The 17,879-nt window shown below is 41.8% G+C and overlaps 1 protein-coding gene across 8 annotated transcripts in view; it reads right to left on the bottom strand.

The window, feature by feature from the left end:
* EPB41L2 (erythrocyte membrane protein band 4.1 like 2) overlaps window positions 1-17,879 on the bottom strand; it is a 93,330-nt gene that overhangs the window by 49,094 nt on the left and 26,357 nt on the right. For 6 of the 8 annotated variants that reach the window (XM_026039274.1, XM_026039265.1, XM_026039272.1 and 3 more), the window contains 2 exons: window positions 4,207-4,682; window positions 2,983-3,216 (listed from right to left, as the gene is read on the bottom strand). In XM_026039274.1, coding sequence (XP_025895059.1) covers window positions 2,983-3,216; window positions 4,207-4,668 — 696 coding nt within the window. In that variant the 5' untranslated portion in view covers window positions 4,669-4,682. Of the gene's footprint in view, window positions 1-2,982; window positions 3,217-4,206; window positions 4,683-8,715; window positions 8,737-9,450; window positions 9,472-17,879 lie in introns of those variants that run through there. The other 2 variants (XM_026039270.1, XM_026039266.1) reach the window with 2 other exon arrangements.

Genomic DNA, 17,879 nt, shown 5'->3' with positions numbered 1-17,879 from the left:
TTTTTTCCTAGGCCTTAATATCTTCATTGAAAATATTATGTGAAGCAGTAACAAAAGTCTTGCTAAAGTTGAGGTTAAATCCACTGCTCTCACCTCATCCACCAATCTAGTCACCTTAGTATGGAAGGTGCTTATCAGGTTTTATAAAGGAGAACTTATGCCTGACAAAAGTCTATTTCCMATTACCTTCTAGTCCTTCATCTATTTGAAAAATGTTTCCAGATTATTTGTTGTCTTCTACTTTGTCCCTTTTTTTAATTCTGGCTTCTGTTCTTATAAAAAACTTTGCTTACTATAAATAATAGGGAAACAAAACTACCAAAAGGGTAGAATAAGTGAGAAAAATTACTCTACCTAGAAGTCTATGATTTCTGGGAGGACTCAAAGAGACAGGGACTTTTGGGTCCTAGAATCTGAATGTGAGGAAGAACGAAGAGATGAAGGAACAGACAGGGGGGTTTGATGTACATAAGGTATTTGATTGCRCGTGGAAGGAGGTGGTAGAGGATGTGTGTGCACGAGGCAGTAGGATGTGAGTATCAGCGTGTCAGAATGCAAAACTGCAGGGCAAACAAGCCAGCAGCAGTGCATGAAGGAGGGAGAAACCAGCAGCCTACCTCCTTGACCTACCAGCAGCTTATGAGTCACAGAATTTCCCCAGGCCGGGAGGGAACAGAGATGAGTACTAGATTCATACTGCTGCTTCCAGTTCTTGAGGACAGAACTCTTGCTACAAAGAATCAATTTCTCTTCAGTGCTCACCAGGGTATTTTTTGCTTTTCAATTGCTTTTATGTTGTCCATGCACATGAAAGTTTTCCCATCTACTACTAAGGCACGATGGCAAAAATGCACATTGCATTAGCAACAGAAATGACGCTTTCCCCTCTAATTTCTGTGAGGGGAAACACAGACGTGGCGCGGAGAGCAGGTGCAGGAACACCCTCCATCGTAGCGGGGCACTGGGGGACACGGTACGGCACAGCAATGGAGGGCACATTCCAAATCCTCTTTGGAAATAAACTTAGCTAGGAAGCTTCATCTTAACTAATACTAGTCCTATTAGAACATAGATTTGCTCGGACTAAAATAGTAATAAAACATACTGAAATATAAAGAAGTTTTTAAAAGATTTTAAATAAATGTTAGTAGCTTTTAATTTATTAGGCCAAGGATGATCCCATGAGCTGCRTACACAGTGCAGAGCATACACACATTTTGGAATCAAGAGGAAGAAAACTTCAGGAGCTACTTATGGGAATGATCTCCTCAGGTTCCCCACCCTCCACAGCATGGGATAACTCCAGGCTCGGCACAGCTATGTCTCAGCAAAACCCAGGAGTGATGGATATAATTACTGGCTCCGGGTTTTCCAGCCGCAGATTTCCCAGAGGCCGCTCTGTTGGCACCACCCTACCGCTGGGATCAGCTCAAGAGCTACAGCTTGGCTCTTCTTGCCTCAGACTGACACCCTGGTGAACTGTGGACATGGCTTGGYTCACGTGGAGACCACTCCATTGCCTCAGGAGGAAAGGTACTCRTTATTTTGCATTAGTTCTGTGTAAAAGTTAGTTATCCTGGAACTGGAGTTCTGGGCCCTGCAACCCTTCCATACGTTGCATATATTCCACGCTGCTAGAGGCAGTAACTTGGATTTTACCAAGAACRCTTGTTTGGCTTACCCGTGAATCCTAAAACGCATGTTTACTGAAAGACAGGGCATCAGGTCCCTTTGGCAGGGGACTTACTAAGTMAGGACTTACTGAGAGTCAAGTAATTTCAAGAAGTTAGAGACAACAGGATAAGTAGTGTTTGATTCTGAGTTTCTTGCAGTTGTGGGCCTTCCCTCAGCTTCTGTGGGAGCTTGTCCATTGTGCAATGAACTAACTGTAACGGCATGTCCTGTGGTGCTGCAGAAAATGGAACAGTGTGCAGATAGATTGCCATTCCTCTAGACACAACTAATGCTTTTTTTCAAAATTGAAAGGTTTCCAAACCTTTTCAAAAAAAAAGTCACAATCTTTTAAAAGTAAAAATATTTTCTTTAAGCCACAATATAAGCAAACTCTAGGAGAACTTGGTTTTTGAGAGGAACTGCTTTGACTGCCACAAATTACTACGAAGTGTTCTGAGGAGTTCCTCCTTAGAAAGAGTGCTAGTGCATCTGCTGCTACACTTTGGATCATTTTCTGCATTGTCCTGAAATAGCAAAGAAAGGAAGGAGAGGCAAGCAGCACTTTCCTGCAGTGAAAATGAAGATTAGCAGGTGGCAAAAGATCCTTCTGTTCAAATTTTTCTAATTCTCCTTCTGCTTTTGCAGAGGGATGTGCCTTTACTGTTTTGTTTGTTCTTATGTGCAACAGTTGTCATATACAGACAATACATATAGATCCTGTACATGCAAACATGGCTGTTGCTCACACTCAAGAAAAGGATGAGCTCTAAGGAGAGCAAGCCGGGACTTGGTGCTATTTCTGAATAGAGAACCACCTGTTATACAAGAATGAAAATGTGTCACTACTAATGTAGAGGGATGGGGAACATGATATTTCAATGGTTATGACAAATTACTCAAAAAATTTGCCAAATATTAACACAGGCTCAGAAACAGAATTAGCCAAGTATTCCAAGGAGTTCACAAAAGGAAATGTTTTTAAACTATTGGCATATTCTTGGGAACACTGGACAGATGAACCGATACCGCATATCACAGACATGAAATCACTTGCCCAATGATTTATTTTTGAATACTAGTGTATGCAGGGCATGAACTAAGAAGGACTTGAAGACTGCATTTTAAAACGAAGGGTTAACCGACCCTAAATGATAGCTGTGTGAACATTGTAATTGAGTTCATTGGATTTACTAAAACAAAAACGCATTTGTTCAACTCTCCCTGCAACGAAAGCATACGGTGCTCACTGCCTTCCCCCTCCCTACCACACAGATAAAGATGTCTTTATGTAAAGACTTGATGCCTTACCTCTAGATCACAGCTGTACTCTGTGCCATCCAGAAGCATCACTTTACATTGCACAGTTTTAATTTTCTTGGGAGACTTCTGGGGGATGCTCTCTGCTTTGATTTCACCTGTCTGTACCTCTTTGGTCTCCCTTTTTTCTTTTTCTACTTGCTTTTCTTCTTTTTCCACTTGTTTTTCTTCTTTTTCCTCAGCAACTTTTTCAACTTCTATTTCTTTACCATCTTCCTTGGCAGGCTGTATGAAAAGCAATTAAACAAGGAGCCCTACTTAATAGTTTCTTCATTTCTTTTAAATCCCACCAATAAATAAGGCATTAATCTTTCATTAAAGTATGAGGGTACTGGAAGAACCACCACCAGTTCTGGAATTAAGGTTTTCCACATGGGGACAAGATACCAGAAACACAGGTTTCTTTTTCCTATCTTGCCATCAGACCACATGTGATGCCTTTTCTGTCCTCCTGATTTTTTTTTTTTTTTTTTTTTTTTTTTTTTTTTAAGTAAGAACTTACATTTTACTGACTTCTGTCTCCCCTCCCACCACTGCCAACACAAAAGAATTTAATGAGAAACTCCAGGAATTAAACAACGAAGGAACACCGCTTACAAAAGCCAAGTAATGTGGGATACAAGGGCTGAGTTTAGAGAAGGGACATGCAAGTTTTCCAAAAGCCAGACTTTGGGCCACCACAGAAAGGGTGTTTGCCTTGAGACTCAGCATCAACCTCATAGGGTGAATCAGCAAAGAGAGCAGCCACATGCACGGCTTCAGCAGAGATAAAGCATAAGAAAATGTAGAAGCACAAAACGTGAGATGGTAAGGCCTTAAATATAATTTAAAAAAGATAACAAGCGGATTAGGTTATTACAGAGGTATTCGTGTGACATACTGGCTTCAGAGACAAAGCTGACTTGAGAAGTTTCTGCCTTCACCCCTGCTCATTCCCCTATCCCTTGGACTATCACAAAACATGTGTTTGTGAGGTTACACTTATTAGTTTGATAAAATTACTGCAGGCAAAAAATAATCTGTCACAGAGCAGGAACTTTTAAAGTCAACTTTACCACTCATATAACTGTACGAACCCACCTGCAAAACAAAGCAGCCAAGTAATAATTGTCTTTCCCTGCTATGACCCCTATACAGCTTTACATGTGTCACCTAAACTATGAAACAGGAGCCCCTCCAACTGCTCTAAGTGTTCCTGAGGTTTTGCACAGTTACCTGTGTTTCAGCACTGCTAACAGAGCGCTTCTCCTCCTTCTCCTCTGCTTTAGCACTGTGCTCTTTTTCAGTTGCTGCTCCTTTCAAGCTCCTTTCTGGCTGAGGCGCCTCCTCGGGAAGCTGGCAGTCACCCGCTTCAATCACTTGGTCCTCCCTTACGGTCTTTTTCTTGGCCTCCTCTTTGGGCTCTGCCAACGTGTAGGATTTTTGCTTCTTAAGCCATGGGGGCAGGAAGCGAGAAATACCCTTGCTTTCAGACAAATCCTTTGCCTTCTTCTGGCTGCTTGGGCTAGTTGGCACCGGGACAGAAGACGAATCTAAAGGTTCTTCTGAGGATGCTTTTCTGGACTTTTCATCTTCTGTGGTACGTGAGGCTTCGTCAGGTTTGTCCTTGGCTTGGCCTGCTCCCGCCTGCTCAGCATCTTTCTTAACTTCAGTCTCTGCGCCAACTTCAGTCGTCATTGTCACAACTTACACTAAAAGGAAGAAGACACATACGACTGTTTACTGCTTATTATATTATCTGTAGTAACAGTCGTAACAGTCTATAGGAGGTGCCAAATTAAACGTACCAGGACTAAAGAACTACTTTACTGCATCCTCTTCAAAGCCTCAGCTCAAGAGAAACACAAATCATCACTGATGCCATATAGATAATAAATATTTTCAAAAATACTCAGTTCTGTGAGCATTATAATTACTTTTGGACCTATCTGTTCCAAGAAAAGACAAAAAGGTGATGCAGGTTCATTCTGGAAGCAAAAAAAAAAAGTAATAGGCACATACTGGGAAAATTTGAGTTGGTTATACTATGAAAAGGAGAGAGAGAGAGATAAATACCTAATACAAATGAGTAAAGAGGAAGGGTCAAAAAAAATGCCATTTGGGAAGACCAAGTGATACAGCACATATCAACAGCAAATAGTTTCTTTCAAAATTGGTAACTTTTCAATCACTCTCAAAATAATTTTCTGACTAAATCCTCAATCTGACTGAATTGTATGTTCAGTCATATATACTCCTTCTACTTGGATTCAAAGTCAAAATAAGCCCGTCAGGTAACATCTAAAAGCTCACTGGTGTTTGTTTATTGTGTCCCTATGCACGTCACACAGGAAAGCATCCCAGAAGGACAGCATTCTCTCTGGAAGGCCAGCAGCTAACCAAGCTGCGTGCCTCAGGTGACATAGCTGCCAACCGCAGGCATCCGGACTCGCTGCTTGCGCACAGACCCCCACGGGCTCTACCTCTCCTTATCAAGGCTTGAAACTACCTTGCTTCTCACCTGAGCGCAGGGCAGGGCGCTGCACTGCGCCCTCCTCCTCCTCCATCGCGCCTTTCACATGTTCACATTCGACCACTGGCTGATCAAGGTCCTAGGATCAATGCTGGAGACGCAGCTGTCTGAACAGAAGGCTTCCTGCCACCAGAGCTTAACCTCCTCCCCGGTCTCCCTGAGCCATGACTAGCCATATTTCCTACAAAATCATTTGCTCTCCAATTAACATATATCAAATATTTGCATTAGTGACACCACCGCGTACAGCTTTGGAGGAGCTGGTCAGCTAAACCTCTCCCAGAAATGAAGGGCCATAAGAACTGATTTTGATAAATCAGTTTACCTGCTTTGCTGCAGGTAAACTGCACCATAACATTGGCTGGCTCATAGGAACAGAGGGCTCCCATTTTGCTTTACCCTAGTCTTGGCTATGAACACTTAAGCCCTAATCTTGAAAGGAGTCTTGATCTGCAGCCTAATCTTAGGATCCTGTTGTTCTATTTGTGAAGGGACCTGTTTCACTTCCACCAAGGACTGCTCATGTTTGCCAAGGAAAGCTCCAGAGTGTTTCTCCGTAGGAACCTACCTCACAGCCAGAAACAGAAACTATATTTTGGGTAAAACAAGGAGTTTAAACAATCAAAATAAAACAAGGGAGTGAAGCTCAAAATCATGGTCAAGAATGCTAAAAAAAAAAAAAAAAAAAAAACTACAGACATTAAAACAGTAGGGAATATGGATGTGAAACAAATCCTAGAAAGCTTCTTTTCGCTGCACTGTATAATCTGCATCTGAATTCACTGCTTCCATTACGGTATCTCCTATTCATCAGCACAAACCAAAAAATCCAACAGGTAAGCAACTCACTTGTTCACGAGCTTGTGGCTTTCACAAACAAATGTGTCCATTTTCACGACAAAGAGCTGAGTAAATACAAATAGCTACTGACAGGCCACATGTTCTCTTGCGCAGTTTTTCATTTTGGAGTTCAGAGCAAATTTGAGACATCAATATTTTTTGATAGCTACAGATTGTTTAATGGGATTGCCAGAGAGAAGGCATCATGTTATGGAGGAAAAAAATTAATCATCCTGTTGAATCTGAAATAACACATCTGTCACATATTCTTCAACTGCTTATTTGAGAACATTTTTATGTATGAGAAATTGGTTCATTTCCTGTAGTGTTTTAAAATATAGTACAGAACTAGTCTGTATTTCACAGTTCATTAAGACAGGCCATCTACTAACAATATACTCACTGTTTTCAATATCTTTAGTCAAAACCACAGAAAAGTAAAATCCTGTCTAAAGCAATCAAATTCTATACACTGCAAAAATATCTATTTTAACTACCAGGTAAGAAGTGAATTGGTTCCTACTCTTGGACATTTTTGTCAAAAGTGTAAACCATTTGTTTTCTATGGAGTGCAGTCTCTTATCCTCATAAAAATCACAATGCAAAGGTTTTTTTTTTTTTTGACATTGTTGTTTTGTAATTATTTCTATGAAAATTTAAAGCTTGCATTTTATCAATAGCTACACAAGAAAATTCATGAATCGTGCAGCTCAAAGCAACATGCCAATTTGCCATAGGCATAGAGAACGTACACACATTCTATTAACAGTCAAAAACGACATTTAATTTCCCTTCCTAGTTACTATTTAGATGGGCTTCTACTATATTGCAATAGCTGAAGAAACAATTCAATCTCAGTGAAACAGAGTAGTAGTTAAAGGGCACTTTTTGTCTTTAAGAACCTTCAGGCAGAAACAAAAACATCCCCCAAATCGGCTCAGTTAAACCAATCTACCATAGTATGATGGGGTCTCCAACACAGTCCTTATCTATAGAGGAACACCAACTCACCAATTTGCACTTAGGAAAAAAACAAACACATAACAAACCAATCTAGAAAGGTGCATCCTTCTCTGCATGCACACATACATCCAATTGTGCACCAATATGTTTCGGCTATCAAACCTAGCCAAACAAACACTAAATATTTATGCATGAACTCTAAATATCTACTTTAAAATTAAGGCCATCATTAGCAGTTGAACCCAAATCTCTGTATTTAATACGTCAAAGGCAACAGCGAGCACTGGCTTTGCTCCCACCCTGGAAATGCTCTGCCCCAAATGCAGGCGAGCTGTGGAGCCAGGCTGCGACGGGGTGTTTTGCTCGACTCCTGTCCCCGCACAGTCGCGCGACAAGAGCTTGTCGAGGCCGATCACCGGATTCCCCTGGCCTGGACAAGGCCACCCGAGCGGGGCCTGGCCGGAGCTGCAGCCTCTTGGTGAGCTCGGAGCCTCGAGCGTGGCCGGTCAGAGGGCTCCTCTGTGCCGGCCATGCAGAAACGCGGCTGCTTTCCACTCCGCTGCTCACAGGAGCAGCTGATCCTCGTCACCCAACAGCTAGAGCTACAGTACGATCCAGCCATTGGGCAGAGGAGCAATTAATGCGTTTTGCTAAACATATTGGTCCCAGGCAGACAGGAATTATTGTTATTTTTAATCGCTTTTCTCCCTGTGTTTGCGCCCAAAGCAGCCCTGACGCTAAACGGGGAGCTCATTTCGAGCGCTGCCGGCCTCGGCACTGGTCAGCAGGGGGCGCCCCCCTGGCTCCCAAAGCAGCGTCACCTTCCAACGGTCACAGCAACAATAACTGCCTTCCCGTTTTAAACGTATTTCCCGGGCTGCCACCAGGAACTTGATGTCGCTGGAGAAGCATTAATAAAATATCTAAAGTACACGTGGTTTCAAAGCCAAGCAGACTGAATTAACGCTCCGTAATGCTAAAGGTGAGAATAACGTGTGTACGTAACGCGTGTGTCTATGCACACGTGTATGCTCACACAGCCTCTGAACACACCTTGAAGACCAGAAAAAGGCATAAAATAATGTATGCCCAGAAGATGCTACTCCTGTAAAATCCTATTTTCTGAGAACTGCCAGAGTGTGCAAGGTGGCTAGTGGCCCCAGAAAAAGCTTAATGGGAACTGTACTCAATCATTCCTTTTCCTAGATAGTTTAAGTCACTAGTTAAAACTACATACATTTTGTTAGTCTACATATCTACATCCATTCTATCATACACTATTTGCAAGCACACAACGTCTTACCAGAAGACATTTTTATTACATAAATACTGAAAATGGGCCCATCTGCAGAAGAGTTTTCAGCGAGCGTGCCATCCCCCCTGCAACGCACAGCACAGCCAAGGCTCACCATAAACAGGCTGCTCTAAAAGATGACACGAGCTCGAAGGAGGCTTCTGAAACAGTGACACTTTCAAGGCAAGTGCTGCAGTAATTCTTTAGATCACTGCAGACAAAAGAAAAAAACAACAAACAGCAATGATCCAGACAGCAATGATGTGAGATACAGAGAAAGATATTTCTGGCTAAAGCTGCCAAGTAAGTGCAGTCTAGCTGGAATACCTTCACAAGAAAATTATCACAGTGACAGTTTTCTGTAAACCAGTGCAGGAAAGTTGCTTCAACTCCCCTTTTTAAGGTCAAAACACAATCTGAAGATATGACTAGTTGTCAGTATCTTGGAGTCATTAAAGTAGCACAACTGCATATATACCCTATGATTCAAATGCTCCCAGCTTTTCTTATAACTTAAATGCCAGTCATCAGTTATTTTGCCTAGTAAATAACTCAGTTCTTGCAGTCCATATACAACAGAATTACCCTCTCAAACTAGTTCTTTCAAGAGGCAAACTCTTCAGAAAGGAAAAAGATTACTTTTCCAAACATATGAAGAATCTTAAAATACTTTATAGCATTAAAACAAGTTGTTTGCAGACAGTACATAGTAGTCTAAAATGCAAGACAAAGCTATTTTCAGATTTTTAAATGAGTTCTGCATCACTTGTGTAGAAGGAACCATAATAATATATATCAAAGCCCATCACTTAACAAAAGTCAAGCTTTCAACCAAAATTAAAACAAATACCTTTGAAGTGCTACACAGAGGCAAGTGTCATTCACTTTGAGTTCCACATCCAAAGGAATACAGATTCCTCTGGAATCCTGGAACAGATATCCACTGTTTCTGTACTTACAATCTACAAATACTCTGGTGTATCAAGAGAAAAACATCTCAAATTCAGCAACTTAATTCAAGAAAACTCTTTCCCAGAACACTTGGGCAGAACAAGTTAGTTCTCTGCTGTTCCCTCCAGCTGAGGAAAAAAAAAAATCTAAAGTAAAATGGTAAAAGCAGCTGAAAAACCACCAGTCTTTTTGAAAAGCTTTAGTGAAAAGAGGGGCCCCACCCAAGGGCTGACACTGCTGGAGAGGGATGTGCTCAGTGGAAAAGCACCACTTAGTTCCAACCCGTTTCATTCCGGCAGCCAGGGAACACGCAGGTCAAAAAGACAGCTCTGTTTTCCTGTTATCTGTCCAAACGAAGAACAACAGTTTGAGAAAAACCTCTACGCTATCTCTGAACTCAACGCTGCAAGTTTAGGGTGGTTTCTGACTGGTAATCATAATTTTATGGATTATAAAAAGCAATAAGCGATCATTTATCCTGAGCAGGAAATGATCGTTTCGTCGTAGCAATACTTGCTCCCTGCCTTCACCCCCATCCCACCCCAAAGAGCTCCATTATATATAGCAATACATACAAGTAAGGTCACAATCCCAAAGCCTAGCCAACCACAAATTTCTTCCAATTCTTATGAAAATTCGGGGGAAAAAGCTATAGTCAGGTTCTGTAATATATCTAACTTGCTCCAATTTAGAGATAATTTATTTCTAAACTTTTTTTCATTCTTCCCATTTACAATATATTAAAAAGATTAAAAACAATTATATACTTGGATGGGCACTTTTTGCCATTTCAAGGAGAGGTGCCCGTCCCACAGAGCTTGGGGACGCCGCACTCCCGAGCACACGGCCCTGTTTTGACAAGTGTCCATTTCCTGCCCAGGGGAAGCCCCACACACAATTACTGCCACTTCACACGCTTAGGAAATGTACAATAGCATGTGAAAAAATAAATAATAAAGGGCAATTCATCGTAAAATCAGAATTCAAGGTTGGGGGAAAAACCAAGAGAGAAGTTGCTAATCTCTGCCCTTAATAGGGCACCAACCACAGACCCTAGAGGCAGACTCCACCAGTGAGCCCCTTTCACGAGCACATCCAGCCACTTGCCTGGTGGCAAGTGGTGGCACTTCACGCCACCAGGGCAGCAGGGCTGAATGTTGCAGATGCTGACGGCACCGAGTTTACATTCAAAACGCCCTTTAACATTTGAGTTTCGTTTGTCCAGCTTATGAACAATGGTTAGAAACCAGTTGGAAAAATGCATTAGAACAACTTGTCCTACCACATAAAAGACGAGAGTTTAAGAGATCAGCACTGTTTACACAGCTTCAGCATAGCCACAAAAGTGGGGTGGGTTTTTTTGTTTGTTTGTTTTTTTGAGTGCCATCAGTTCTGTACTTCCATGCACGTTCCATGTTGCTGAGTACGAGCACCGCAGAGAGAGCCGTTGTCTTTGGCAAGTGCGTTCAATAAAACACATTGCTGTTCACACAATAGTGAGAGAAATGGAGAGAGAAAAACTTGGGAAAAAAAAAGCAATGTTAATTATAAATCATTTTATAGCGATATGTGTGGAAATGTGCACTTACTACCAATTTTGTTAAAAATACCTGGTTTTTTTTCTGAATCAAAATGCATTTGAAAAACAAAATCAATGCTGTCTCAATCTAACCAGTAACAAAGCCAGACTCAAACTCTTGGTTAAAGATATTTTCTAGCAACATTGCTACTGACACGAGAATTGTTGAAGGACTTGCAGAGGTCTTAAAATTCACACAAGAAAACCAACCCCTGATACTAATAACAACTCCCAAAATATGGGCTGAAAACTAGAGTGGTTAAATGCACAGTAAATCACCAATGCTGCTACAGAGAATAAACGCTCTGTTATGTCCCCAGCCAGTGCTCCCAGTCTCACGGGCGTTCCCCACCTGAGATGTCTTGGGTTGACATTTTAATTTTCATTTTGCAGCTGGCTGAGGCCAGGCAAGTCTTTCGCGAGCTGCTGGAGCACAGGTAGCTCTTCAGGGACCAGAACTGACTTGCTCTTTGTGCTTATCCCTGCGCCCCTAGGATGCACGTGACATGATTTATATAGGAAAAAGCCTGCAGTGGTCTGCTTTACATATTTATATTTACTGAAGTGCATAACAACGTAGTGAAAGTACAGATAAGAGCACTCCTCAGGAAGTTTGTATCTGCTGCTCCGGTGGGAAAATAACATTGCTGATCCCAAGCAACGAAGAGCAGTAAACAAGAGATGCCTCTCAGTTGAGCAAATAAAACCGGCAGCCAAATTTTCATGGCTCCCCGAGGCTCTTGACGCTCGTATTTGATTAGGAAGGTGACAACACCAGCGCTTTCCTGAGAGCTTCCCAATTCTAGCGGCAGCGGCTTCACCGCTAACTCGGTCACGACTCCCAGCGACATTTTAACCACCGCAACATCCCGGAGCTACGTGAAGGGAAACAATGTCCTGCTAAGTCGCAAAGGAGCCTGGCAAGAGAGCAGCGCAAGAGAGCAGCTAATAATGCTGGGTTTGAGCCTGCACTTCAGTTTGTTAGTCATCTAAGTGCTTGAGCCGTTATGTGCTTTTTGGAAGGACATTCCCAGCGTGAAAGCTTATAATATGAAGCAGATAACAGGATGTGCAGGAAAGCCCCAAGGGAGTAACTATTTAAACAAAGTTTTCTTTGGAGAGTTAGCGAAAGACGACAGATAAGAAAGATTCAGAATAATTTGTGTGTGAACACCAAGAGCAGGCTGGGGAGGAGCACTTGGGACAGATGGGGGGGAAGAGATGGTGACTTTCCAAACCCTGACTGCAGTGACACTCCTATGTAAATATACATCACAGAGCACAGTTTACCAAGGCAGCCTCACCCAGTCCAGAAAGGCTTTTAAGAACCACGTCCCAATGCGCACGGTGTGTCATTACAGTAGCCGTTCAGTTCAAATTAAGTAGAGGCCTTATTCTGCTTTCCTGGGTCACATTTTTTTTCTGGACATATAGAGCTGTAACTTTCAAAGCTTTTTTTTTTTTTTTTTTTTTAAATAAAAAAGCCCTAGACACACATTGTTTTAAATCCAAGATGACAACAACTTAGCATTATGCAATGGTTTTATTCAGAAACACACACACAGCAAGACATTACGAGCTTATACGCCAAAAGACATATTTGTACGAATAAAACTCCAAACCTACAAATGTTTGGATTTGGGGATTTTTCTTTCCCCTTCTTTTTGCGTTAAACAATGTAGGTGCTCATTTACCAAATGTTTAGTAGCATGTTTAACTCGTAAGTATCTTGTGCTACACTTAATACTGGAGCCGGATCTGACCTCACAGTCGTGGGTCTCCACAAGCCTTTCTAAATTTGCCTCCCCTCTGGACTCACCTCTAAACTATTTTGAAATAAAAAGGAGGAGAAAAATGAAAGCTCAGCACAGGAATACAATCAAGTCAATCACGTTTCAAACTTTCTGGATCACAATACACCAGTTAATAACCACCTTTTTCAAGAGAATACTCTTGCATAGATTTCACAAAGCACATACACAATAAGCACATACAGAAAGCAGGTAGCAAAACAGACTAGAGACTTGGACTCTTAAGATTACAGCGCATTTTCTCAAAACAAACAGCCAAGGCTTTCCAAGCATCAGGGTCCAAGAAGGAGAGGTTAAATTTGGACCATTCTAGAAAGCACTAGTCTAGAAAGTCCTCTGAAACATGTATTCCTCAGTAAAAGAAAAACTTCTGGCATTCAGAAAATATGTTTATCTAAATTCTATGTAAAAACGGAGGTAATGCATCCTCACATTACATGGAATCTTGGGGAACAGGAGCACTGTCCAAGTGCTCCTGTACTGTTGTACACAACTTGGTAACAAGTGCAGATGTAAAAACCGCGCAAGGAGGAAGCCCTCAGTTCTCCTTCTTCATAACTTTCACTACAACCCAAGAATACTTGGGACAAATAAATTATTTGGGCGCAAGCTGGTACACACAAGGACATCAGCAGCCCTTTACTCTCACACAGGAAGTCTTCCCAACTTGGTATCATGAGATTCTTGGGAATCCCTGTTCCCTCAAACAGAAGTTGAGGAGGCCAGACCCATTCCCAGCTGCATAAGACAGGTGGAATGGAAAGATGATGAAAGGAAAAGCAAAGGGACAACGCTGCAGGGAAGGCCAGGAGCTGCAGTGGGGGTGGGGAAGGGAAGGAGAAGGCAGGAAACAGACACTGAAGACAAAACAGGAAGAGAGGGCGGCCCTGGTGTCACAGGCAAACGCTGCTGCGAGGCAGGAAGGGGCTGGGGCGGGAAGGGACGGAGCCAGACACGGGCTCAGACTGGAGAGACCACTGCGCAGGTCGGGGGCTCTGCAGGAGTCGCTCCTTCCAGCACCGAGGAAAAGGACTCCAGGAGACACAGTAACAACAATTTCACTCTCACATATCAAAACCTTTGCCAAAGTTGTTTAACTAGTGCAAGAATTGTGCAAGAAAGAGCAAAGGCACAGGTAAAAGCATCTTGCTTCATGTCATGCATTTTCTACACAGTAGTTGCTTTTAAGAGCCTAAAATCTCTTCGCTAGAGAGTCTGAAGGCCTCTTAAAGGCAATGCATTTAAGACTTATCTTACTGACTTCTTGATGTTTGCAGATGAAATTTCATTAAAAGATTTAAAAACTGTTCCAGTACTGTATGATTTAGAAAGAGGAAAGTCTGCTGGACTTCTGCAAGAAGGATATTACTCTGATCTAAAATCCCCAACGTGACATTTGTGAAGAGTTAGGGGAGTTTTCATTTTGTTTTACAAACATATCTATACGCACCACAACTGATTGGGAGTGCTTAATTCTATTCACTAACCAGTAGTAACGCATGTAGCCCAGAAGCTTTGCTCTTTGGAAGGGTAAGGACGATAGGCTATAGGAAATGGTCAGTTCTGCTTTAGATGATAGAAATATGTCCAAATTTCATATAGGAAAGAAACAACAAGTATCTTGAATCTGTTTCCCTTATCTTAGATCCTGTAAGCATAAGTTGCATGAGCTGAACAAAGCGTTAGCACTGGGTTACACAGAAGTTACAAGAAATGGCACCAAAGAAAAGTTATCCAGTAATTTTTTTGCTTTTAAAATTCTAACCTAAACCAGAAAGATTCCCGGCCCGACTGTGCCTGAAATAAGGACGATACAATTTTCAAGCTTGTTCCCAGAGGGGGATGATGTCAGGTTTTCCTGTTGACCAAGCCAAGCTCATTAATGCTCGCATGACATCATTAAAAACGCCAGGTCAAGCCCCAGTCGAGGGGACGGACACCACTGTGTAAGTGCACGTTAGAATTCAGCCCAATGCTGCCCAGAGGAACTGAACTCTCAGCTGTACCAGGTCAAGAAAGATTCCTGTGTTGTCAGATCCCTCTCATGAGCTTCTGCCGCCAGCACGTGATTCCCGGCGACTTCATCAAGCCCCATGAGTGCGTGTACAGAGGAACAATTCAATACTTGAAGCCAGATGAATATGCAGGCCCTTTTTTTTGCCCCGCAAAGAAAAGCCTGCAGCATTTCTTATGCCAATTAAAACAAGGTTTCCTTGTCTTCTTTAACAAAGTGAAGCATGGTTTCTAGGACTGGGCACATCCACAGAATATACTGCGACGGCGGGCATAAAGATTCTAGAGACTGACGCAAGCTCACTGGAAAAGGGAGGCAGAGCAAAGGTAACTCTGAGCTCATGTGTCTTAAAAAGTACTGAAAAGTAATGTGGCATGCTTGGTATGGGATCCAAATGGGAGTTTCATATTTTTGAAGAGGCAGAATCATTTTTATCACAGGAATAGTGGCATGATTTTGTTCATATAACCAAAATAATGGGCTTTACATCAAGCATGCCAAGCTATCCTAAAATAGATCCAAAACACCTACATAAAATATATTTAAACACCTTGTTTTGAAAAAGTATTACAAATTTGTATAGACAAACCTTTAGAGAAAATTAATGCTAAAGAAACATTTAGATGCAAAGGGTGAAAGAAAAAGAATTACTACGTTAGAGCAGTGTGCCATATTCCTAATGGGAAACAGATTTCCTGAAATTCCTAAGACGACTGTTTTAAAGCTGTGATATTTGGGCTTCACCATTTGTAAAACCCAGGCATCCCTCCCACTACATCTTAGTTTTACGCGTAAACATCTCTTTCATCCTCTTGTCTTCCTCCTCCTTCACGTACCTTCATTTAATCTTATTTACTTTTTTTAGAATCTCCCCGATTATCAGTTAAGTACTACGCCTGGTGCTCCTAATTCCCCAACCGTTGCTAGAAAGCAGGGCTGCCAAACCGTGTCACAAGCCTGGCTGGCATCCAGAGGGACTGGCATCTAACCTGCATGAGAGGAAACAAACAACTCGGCGGGATGTTTGCTTTGGGATCATATCTGCAGGAGAACAAGTCAAATAAGCCGTCTGCAAGATTATGTGAATGCTTTTATTTAAATCATGGGAATCAGAAGATGAACCCCTCCCCCGCAACACACACTGCTAGAAAGCCGGTCACCTAATCACAAGTTATGTCACAGCCAAGTATGTAATCTATGTGCAACAGCTTCAGAAATACATACATGCTGAGGCCTACTATAGTGGATTTGTTTCTGTATGAAGCAGCTGAGAATCAGTACAGTCAACTTCTCAGAGATGTTCTCAGAAGCTGCAAAAAAACAGAATTCAGTTTTTCCGTATATCATAATGCATCTTCCACTTATAGCACTCAAAGTCTCCAATAAGCAGGGGAAATGACAGAAATTCTCTTAAAACCACAACTTAATCTGAAAGGCACAAATCACCAAATTATTCTGCTCTAATCTCACAGCCATAATTTCTGATTTTCAAGAGTATAACTGGATTATGTTCCTGCTCCCTGTTCCCTGAGGACCTCCACCTCAAGCAGCAGCAGCGTCGCTTCAATAGAGACGCTCTTCCAGCACCACCCCAATTAATAGAGATGTAAGTGGGAGGCCTTAACACTCCCGAAAGGAAGACTGTGCGTGGCAAAACAAGTCGCAGCCCGTCTCGAAGAACGGGACTGCAGGCTCTGGTGACGTTGTCAGTGACCTCCTTTCAACCGCCACAGCCGGGATGAATAGCCTAAGTCACCAATCCCTTTTACGGCTGCTCAACGAGAGCCAGGTCCCGAGCAGGCCGCGCAGCAACGGAAGCAGCGAGTGCCGCGCTCGGCTCGCACGAGCGGGAGAATTGGGAGCAGCCGCATCTTCGCTCTGCTCAAACGCCACTTGAGGACATTGAGTTGGTGGTTTTGAGGCATTACGTTTCCACGTCAAAGAATGAGCAAAGAATGAATTTAAGAGAGTCAGGAAAAAAATATATATACTATGAGCTGCTCCACTCACAGCAGGCCTTATTATTTGGAGTCCTCCTGCAGCAGCAGTAGAAATTCCGCTCTTCTCAATTTTAACCGTGACTCTATCCAGAAAACTGGCTAGTATTACTTTACCATATATAACTAATCCTTGATATATATTTCAGTAAATGAAAACAAAGACGTCAGGGGAAAAAAAATCTGCAAATGTTTTTTAATCTTTTATTTAATTCCTATTATTATGGGCCTGAGAAACAATATTGAAGTGTCCTGGAAGCTTTCTAACATCTCAGTGCTTAATCCCTTCTGGAAACACAGTTAGAATACAAGGAATGCAAACAAATTTTAGAGAAATTGTGTGGGAACAAGGTTTTTTCTTCCTCTGGTTTTGAGCACTTGAGGAATGATCCAAGAAAAGCTCTTAACATTCAATAATTAAGTTGGTGTGGAAACAAATGTTTATGACTGTTATGAAGGGGGAAAAAAGGTAAATTCTGTAAGAAAGTAATGCCACTTGTATCAAAATAGGTTGGTATTAGGTATTATTCTTTTTTATTTTTATTTTAGACTTCTTTAGACTTAAATTTATCCAGAATCCATGAAGTTCAGTTCATGGCAAAACAACAAAACTCCAGGTTAGATGACAACTCTGTGACTTAAGAGTTCTCAAATATAACACGGACTATCTACTTCAAACTAAATCCGAACTTGTAAGCCCCTCAGTATCAAATACTTCTCCCTGCTTCAGACAAGCAGGGCCTGTGCCCTATTTGTAATTACAAGTATTTGTAAGAAATGTCTAAACACAGCAGCCCTACTGATGTTATGATAGAGTTATTTTAAGTAGTTTTATTTCCCAAATATAATTGGTTGACAGAGATACTAACTCTGTACCTGTAATCAAACATTCCTCTAGATAGTTGCATGCCCATATACCCGTTTATT

The sequence above is a fragment of the Nothoprocta perdicaria genome, unplaced genomic scaffold, assembly GCF_003342845.1.
Source record: "Nothoprocta perdicaria isolate Ctin4 unplaced genomic scaffold, notPer1 scaffold_226, whole genome shotgun sequence".
NCBI lineage: Eukaryota > Metazoa > Chordata > Aves > Tinamiformes > Tinamidae > Nothoprocta > Nothoprocta perdicaria.
This window is presented reverse-complemented; position numbering and strand designations above follow the sequence as displayed.